The following is a 7344-nucleotide window of genomic DNA, read 5'->3' on the forward strand; positions in this document are numbered from 1 at the left end:
CAAGACTATTATTTCTCCCCTCCTGTTATTTTCTATGTGACTGGCTGTATGGAAGGGCATTGAAAGAGGCAAGCAGAAATGAAAAGCTCAGCTAGCCAAGAAGCAAACCCAGAGAAAACAGAGGCCAGTGAATAGTGCACCTTCCCGGCCCGCTGTCTTCCTCTGCAGTAAATACATAGAACCATAGAAAATAGAAACAGGAGTAGGCCATTCGGCCCTTTGAGCCTGCTCCGCCCTTCTTTTGATCATGGCTGATCATCAGATTCAATATCCTGATCCTGCCTTCCCCCATATACAATCATAGAATCTACAGTTCAGAAGGAGGCCATTTGGCCCATCAAGCCTACACCGACAACAATCCCACCCAGGTCCTATCCCTGTAACCCCACATATTTACCCTTTTAATCCCACTGACACTAAGAGACAATTTATCATGGCCAATCAACCTAACCCACGCATCTTTGGACTGTGGGAGGAAACCGGAGGAGACTCCACAGACACAGGGAGAATGTGCAAACTCCACACAGTCACTCGAGGCCGGAATTGAACCCACGTCCCTGGCCCTGTGAGGCAATAGTGCTAGCCACTGTGCCACCCTGGATCCCTTTAGCCTCAAGAGCTATATCTAATTTCTTCTTGAAATCACACAACATTTTGGCCTCAACTACAGCGGAGACTGCCATGGCAAAGTGGGGCTCCTGAGTCAGACTAAGCAATGTTTTAACAAAGAGTTGACAACCATCATTGTATGAGACTGAAGGCTGCCGTGCACATTTCTTTCTAGAATTTCACAAAGTTAAGCTTGGTTACATTACCTGGAGTTATTGCAGTGGCTGTGCTTGCACTACTTTCCTCATTCCCACCTAGTTTGATTATGCCAGCTTCAGACTCAGTCCTCTCCTCTGATTCATTACTATTTGGTTGCATGTTACAGTTCAGCACTCTGTCACTGAGCGGATCTGTGCATCTTGCAGTTCCTGGTAGCAGTTCCAAACTATTGTTGTAGTCCTTTGTTCTCTTTTCCTCTTTAGCTGATTCTGCACCATCTGATTTGCACTGGTTGTTATTTGCAATACAAACAGTTTTGAGCCCACGAGATGGTTGGCTTTCTATTTTCTGCATTAGTGGTATTTATATTTGGTCATTAACAAGAGAAAACATACAGGTGCTGAAGCAGTTTACTCCCTTGATAGCACTCGCGTGGCTATTTTAATATGTGATTACCAGGATTTGATTTATAAATCACCTCTTCATTGAGAGAAACTTGGAGAATTCTAAATTTTGTCTTTAAGCCATGAGTGGCCAACTAAATTCTTGATACGTTTAAAAGATGCACAGGCATGTTTTCATCTCTTATTTTCCAATATTTTTATCACTTAACGTGCCATGTTATTAATTCTTTCTTCCTCGTAGTGATTTGTCCATCATTCTGCACAACATGTCCAAATATTTTCTTTCTTCTTCAGTGTTTAAGTCAGAATTATGTTTATCCTTCAACTTGCATTAGAATCCATTGCATTAATCAATACACTGAAGTTTGTTCCTGCAAGAGAAATAACTGATTAGAACAACAACGAAAGGGATATTTTTGTTTGCTTGCTTGCAAGGCATGCAGGCAAATCGCTTGGAATATCAGGTTCACACAATCATTTGTTTTGTCTCAAAGCAGATAACTACATTTAAAAAAAATTTTTTTTCACAGTTATGGGATTCAAATGAATAAGTGTTTGGTGTCCAGTCAGAATGTCATGGGTTCAAAGAGGAAAAGTTTCATCAGCTATACTCCATAATCTGTATCTCAGGAGAGGAAAGAAAGAAATAAGCAGATCTTTCTCCACTGCAATTATATTATTAAGCACCCGACCACAAAGCTGTGCTGTAAGTAACTGTGATGATATTAAGCTCGTATCCCACCTTCTAAATTCCTTTTAAAAAGGGCGTGGAAGCAGAAACCAGTGAAGAAACCAAAATAATTTCCACTCAAACGCAGGTTTCTTACTCTTGGTCAAAATGTCAACACCATGGAATGTTTTCTTGAAGGCACATTCAGAAACACTTCCTTTGTCCATGAAATGCACAAAATATTTCACTGATGAAACATCACCAACAAGTTTGCAGAATGTCCTTGCTGCAAAGTACGTACTGTTTTTACAACTTGAGGTTCTCCAATTTTTTTTCCAGAAATAGAACCAACAGTCAAATAAAACCATGAACTAATTTGGGTTTATTTTTTTTTAATTCTTCGGAATGGATATTGGCACTGAATCATTGGATTACCTATAAGAAACCTAGTGTTCATATGTTTATTCAATATGGTTGAAAGTTTCCCTTCCACTTTTGCCCACAACTGCTGCTTATACATTGGCAAATAGCATGAGCAGCTGGAACAAGAGTAAAATGGTCTTTGTACTCAAGTTGCTATTTCGGCCTCATCCCATCACCAGATCCCTCAGAACTAAAAGAGAACAAGTAAAAATTCCACACACAGCAATTTGGATTTTTTTTCTCTGTTCCTAGTCTATTTGAGGAGAGAGTGGGAAAAGGGCACAACATTTCCACTTGAAGTAAGTTTCATTTGGGCATGACAGCTTCTTTAGTGCTACCTTTCACTCACAAATGTATTAATTGTTTTATATTCCAAAAATAAGGGTGAGCAGCACAAAGCACAAGTGTGTGTGGAGGCGTGTGGGTGAAGAGATTCATTGTTAGTTCGGTACTCATGGGGAGATGGTGGTGTGGTGGTAATGTCACTGAACTAGCAATCCAGAGAGCTAGTGGAAGTTAAATTCATAAAATCCCTACAGTGCAGAAGGAGGCCATTCAGCCCATCAAGTCTGCACCATCTCTCCAAGAGAGCATCTTACCCAGGACCACCCCCCATCCTATCCCTGTAATCCTATGTACTTACTCCACTAATCCATCGAACCTACACATCTTGGGCGACTAAGGAGTAATTTGGCATAGCCAATCCACTTAACCTGCACATCTTTGGACTGTGAAAGGAAAACAGAGCACCCGGAGGGAACCTACGCAGATATGGGGAGAACATGAAAACTCCACACAGATCGTCACCCGAGGCTGGAATCAAACCCGGATCCCCGGCACTGTGAGGCAGCAGTGCTAAACGTTGTGCTACCTTGTCGCCCTCATTCAATTAATGAAAACCTAGAATATAAAGCTAGTTTCAGTGATGGTGGCCACAAACTATCATAAGAGTTCATCTGGTTCACTCATGCCTTTTAGGGATGGAAATCTGCCAACCTTACTCAGTCTGGCCTACATTTGACTCCAGATCCACAGCAATGTGACTGACTATTAATTGCTCTCAGTTAAAGGGCAATTAGGGATGGGCAACAAATGCTGGTCATGCCACTGACACCCACATCCCATGATTGAACAATGAAAAAAATTGATGGGCCTCAACGCTGCCTCCAACCAGGGAATTGGTATCACACAAACAAATTCCACCACTCCCTACCACTGATTGCAATAAAAATGTGTTACAAATGGGAATAGCTTATAATATCCAGCATACCCTTGAAGGATACTTTGGCCATTGCACCCTATCAAATACTGCGTCTTGTGCATCCTCTCTCTCTCTGTCTAATAGATTGTTGATATACTGAGAGTCAAAAGAAGATGAATGAAAAACAAAGGCTGGCTCCACCACAGATAGCACATTACCCAAAGGGTCTTAGATTTGTATCGGAAGATATATATAACATCAGCATGCACTATTTCTTGTTCTAGAAAGAAGAAGTTACATGTACAAAGTGACTTTCACATCCTCAGGTTCTAAAGCACTTAACAGTCATTTTTTTTTAAGTGTAGTAACTATGACTGTAATACTACATTCTGCACCCTCTCCTTCTCTATGTATGGTATGTTTTGGCTGTATTGCACGCAAAAAACAATACCTTTCACTGTATACCAATACATGTGACAATAATAAATCAAATCAAACTGGCGCCATGTAGACAAATACAACTGCAAATTGACACACACACAAACAGCAAGGTAACAGCAACTGCCCATTTTTCAGTTACGGTGGCTGAGTTTAGCAAAGAGAGCAGGAGAATTCCCCCGCTTCTTCAAATAGAGCTGTGGGATCTTTGCATGTATTTAAAGCAGCACACTGGGTCTCAGTTTAATCTCTCATCAGTGGCAGCACCTCCAACAAGTTTTAAGTTTAAGTTTATTTATTGGTGTCACAAGTACATTAACACTGCAATGAAGTTACTGTGGAAATCCCGTAGTCGCCACACTCCGGCACCTTTCAGGTAGACTGTGGGAGAATTTAGCATGGCCAATGCACCTAACCAGCACGTCTTTCGGACTGCGGGAGGAAACCCACACAGACAAGGGAAGAACGTGCAAACTCCGTACAGCGACCCAAGCTGGGAATCAAACCTAGGTCCCTGGCGCTGTGAAGCATGCAGTACTAACCACTGTGCCACCATGCCTGCCCCAGTAATAAATTGAATAATTTGCCCAAATGCTGGAGTGGGGCTTGAACTCAAGACTTTCTGACACAGAACCGTGACCCAATCTGACAGTTAAACAGAACACAAAACTTCCCAGATTCTCTCACTTATCAGACAGAATAGAAAGAGGCTATTCAACCCTGAAGACCTGTGTGGGCTTTTTGAAAGACCAATTTGAATTTGTCCAACTCCCTGGCTGTTGTTCAATTGTGCAAAGCCACAATGCAATTATCTCGACAGATAATTCGGATGTGATGAGATATCAATCCTTTAATCCAAAATAAAGCCAAAGCCTTTTTTGTTTATCCCATCCCCTTGCTAATAATGCCGCATACACCCCCTGTTGGGTCAGGGCAGAGTCAGACTGGGCTATGATGTTCCTCTTGAATAGTTTACCCCCTAATCACTGGGTCTAACCCACATGACAGGGAGGGGTGAGTGGATAGCATCATGGGTGGCACGGTAGCACAGTGGTTAGCATTGCTGCTTCACAGCTCCAGGGACCTGGGTTCAATTCCAGGCTTGGGTCACTGTCTGTGTGGAGTTTGCACATTCTCCTCGTGTCTGCGTGGGTTTGCTCCGGTTTCCTCCCACAGTCCAAAGATGTGCGGGTTAGGTTGATTGGCCATGGTAAAAATTGCCCCTTAGTGTCCTGAGATGCATAGGTTAGAGGGATTAGTGGGTAAAATATGTAGGGATATGGGGGTGGGGCCTGGGTGGGATTGTGGTCGGTGCAGACTCGATGGGCCGAATGGCCTCTTTCTGTACTGTAGGGTTTCTATGATTTCACCACCTCAGGAGCTCTTCCAGAAAGGGCAGGGTAATTGGAAGGATAAATTATTCTTTTTTAAAAGAAGTGTCTCATCAAACCACCACTTGTTTTTTACATATTATTTGTTAAAATTAAATCATAACTGACCTTTAAAGGCTTGATGTTCGAATGCTGTCTCATCTTCAGTGCAGCTCGAAGTCCACCGAGATATCTGTGAAAAGATTCACAATTTTTATCGGTTTGCGGATGTGGGGGAATTGTCGAAATGTGTTATTTGGGGGGGGGTGGGGGGGTGCGTGGAATGCGACAAAAAGTGCAATGTGCCAGGCTGTCACTGAAGGGTGTGTGGTTGTTGCCGGGTGGGGAGTGGGTGCTGCTGAACTGAGCAATGTACTCACTCACAGTGGCTGGGCTCGGCTGAGGCTGCCTCTCTCTCCAGGCTACACACCAGAACGATGCGCCACTCACAGCGATGTATTTCTCAGTCCTCTCCGGCAGAAGTGAAACATCTTCCCTCCCCTTGCGCGATGCTGGAGTTGTTCCAGATGAACAGGTAAATGAGTAACCCTCTCGTTCAGCGACCGAACCAACTTCCTGTTTATCGGCCCCTGCAACCTTGGGATTTCAGGTTGAAATAAACCGCGTAGCTTTCACTTTATTTACAAAATAACCCTCTCTCTCTCTGTGTCCGGAACAGAGGGAGATTGGAAAAGGTCACTGTGTAAAAAAAACTGCAGCCCTTGCACAAAACCGGAAGATAAATCACATCCGATTTTTATGAGACTTCATTTTTTTTAAATGACATAAAGAAACCTGATACTCCTCACTTGTCTGCGAAACCAGTGATATAAATCACAGTATGTGGGGCTGTGGCTCTCTGTCCAGGTCCCCCTCTCACCCTGGGGACATTGGTAGCACTTCACACTGTCTGTCTACTCTGCAGCAAGCAAGAAATTATCAGCAGTAGGATGTGCTGTCAGGGGCTTTGCAGTCAGTGCAGCTTGTGCAAGCAAACAAACAAACGTGCCCTCTCGCCAATAAAACTGTTTGAAATATTTCCTGCCTTTTCGAATTCCCAGCAAGGCGGGTTATGCGGCGTTGAAGATTGCGGAATTTGGGGCGTCCTTTTCCCCGGACCCTGTCAGATGCAGCTCCGCCCATTTAAAAAAAAATCTGGCCACGTCCCCAGTTCCCTGGAACCTGGCTTGCTGCGAGGCTCTCTTAACACTCACCCGAAACGAAGATGATAGATAAGGACAGGCACATAGGAGAGGACAACATAGGAGGCAGCCTCTGAAGCAATCGCGTCCGCACTGCCTTCTTTTCGAGTCACTTTACAACACTCTCATTTTGCTTCGAATATGAGTGAGGGCATCTAAAGATTAAAAAGGGAACTAGTAACTGACGTGAAAGTAAACGAGAGGCGAAGTGGATAGGCATTGCATTCAGGAATTATGTAGTAATAGAGTTCATACCTTAGTAATAAAGAGCATAGGGTAATTATACCTGTAGTAATAAAGAACATAGGGTAATAATAGAGGGCATTGAGTAATTATACCTGTAGTAATAGAGGGCATAGGATAATCATACCTTTAGTAATAGAGGGATTGAGTAATTGTATCTGTAGTAATAGAGGACATAGGGGCATTAAAGGGCATTGGGCATTGAGTAACTATACCTATAGTAATAGAGGACATAGAGCTGTAGTAGAGGGCATAGGGTAATGATAGAGGACATAGAATAATTATACCTGTAGTAGAGGGCATAGGGTAATGATAGAGGACATAGAATAATTATACCTGTAGTAGAGGGCATAGGGTAATGATAGAGGACATAGAATAATTATACCTGTAGTAGAGGGCATAGCGTAATTATACCTGTAGTAATAGAGGCATAGAGTCATTCTACCTATAGTAATAGAGGGCATAAATTATACCTGTCGTTATAAAGGGTAAAGGGTCATTATACCTTTAGTAATAGAGGGCAAAGGGTAACTATACCTGTAGTAATAAAGGACATTGGGTAATTATACCTGTAGTAATAGAGGGCACTGGATGACTATACCTATAGTAATAGAGGGCATAGAGT

General features: G+C 42.8%; 1 protein-coding gene across 2 annotated transcripts in view; it reads right to left on the minus strand.

Annotated features, from left to right (window-relative positions):
• The window catches only part of sh3tc2 (SH3 domain and tetratricopeptide repeats 2), a 94626-nt gene extending 88444 nt beyond the window's left edge, over window positions 1–6182 (minus strand). The window contains exons 1-3 of one of the 2 annotated variants that reach the window (XM_078231123.1): window positions 5655–6182; window positions 5404–5467; window positions 816–1543 (exon numbers count right to left, since the gene is read on the minus strand). In XM_078231123.1, coding sequence (XP_078087249.1) covers window positions 816–1122 — 307 coding nt within the window. In that variant the 5' untranslated portion in view covers window positions 1123–1543; window positions 5404–5467; window positions 5655–6182. Of the gene's footprint in view, window positions 1–815; window positions 1544–5403; window positions 5517–5654 lie in introns of those variants that run through there. The other variant, XM_078231124.1, reaches the window with a different exon arrangement.
• Between the last annotated feature and the right edge of the window lie 1162 nt (window positions 6183–7344).

Source organism: Mustelus asterias, chromosome 16 (assembly GCF_964213995.1).
Source record: "Mustelus asterias chromosome 16, sMusAst1.hap1.1, whole genome shotgun sequence".
In the NCBI taxonomy this organism is placed as follows: Eukaryota; Metazoa; Chordata; class Chondrichthyes; order Carcharhiniformes; family Triakidae; genus Mustelus; species Mustelus asterias.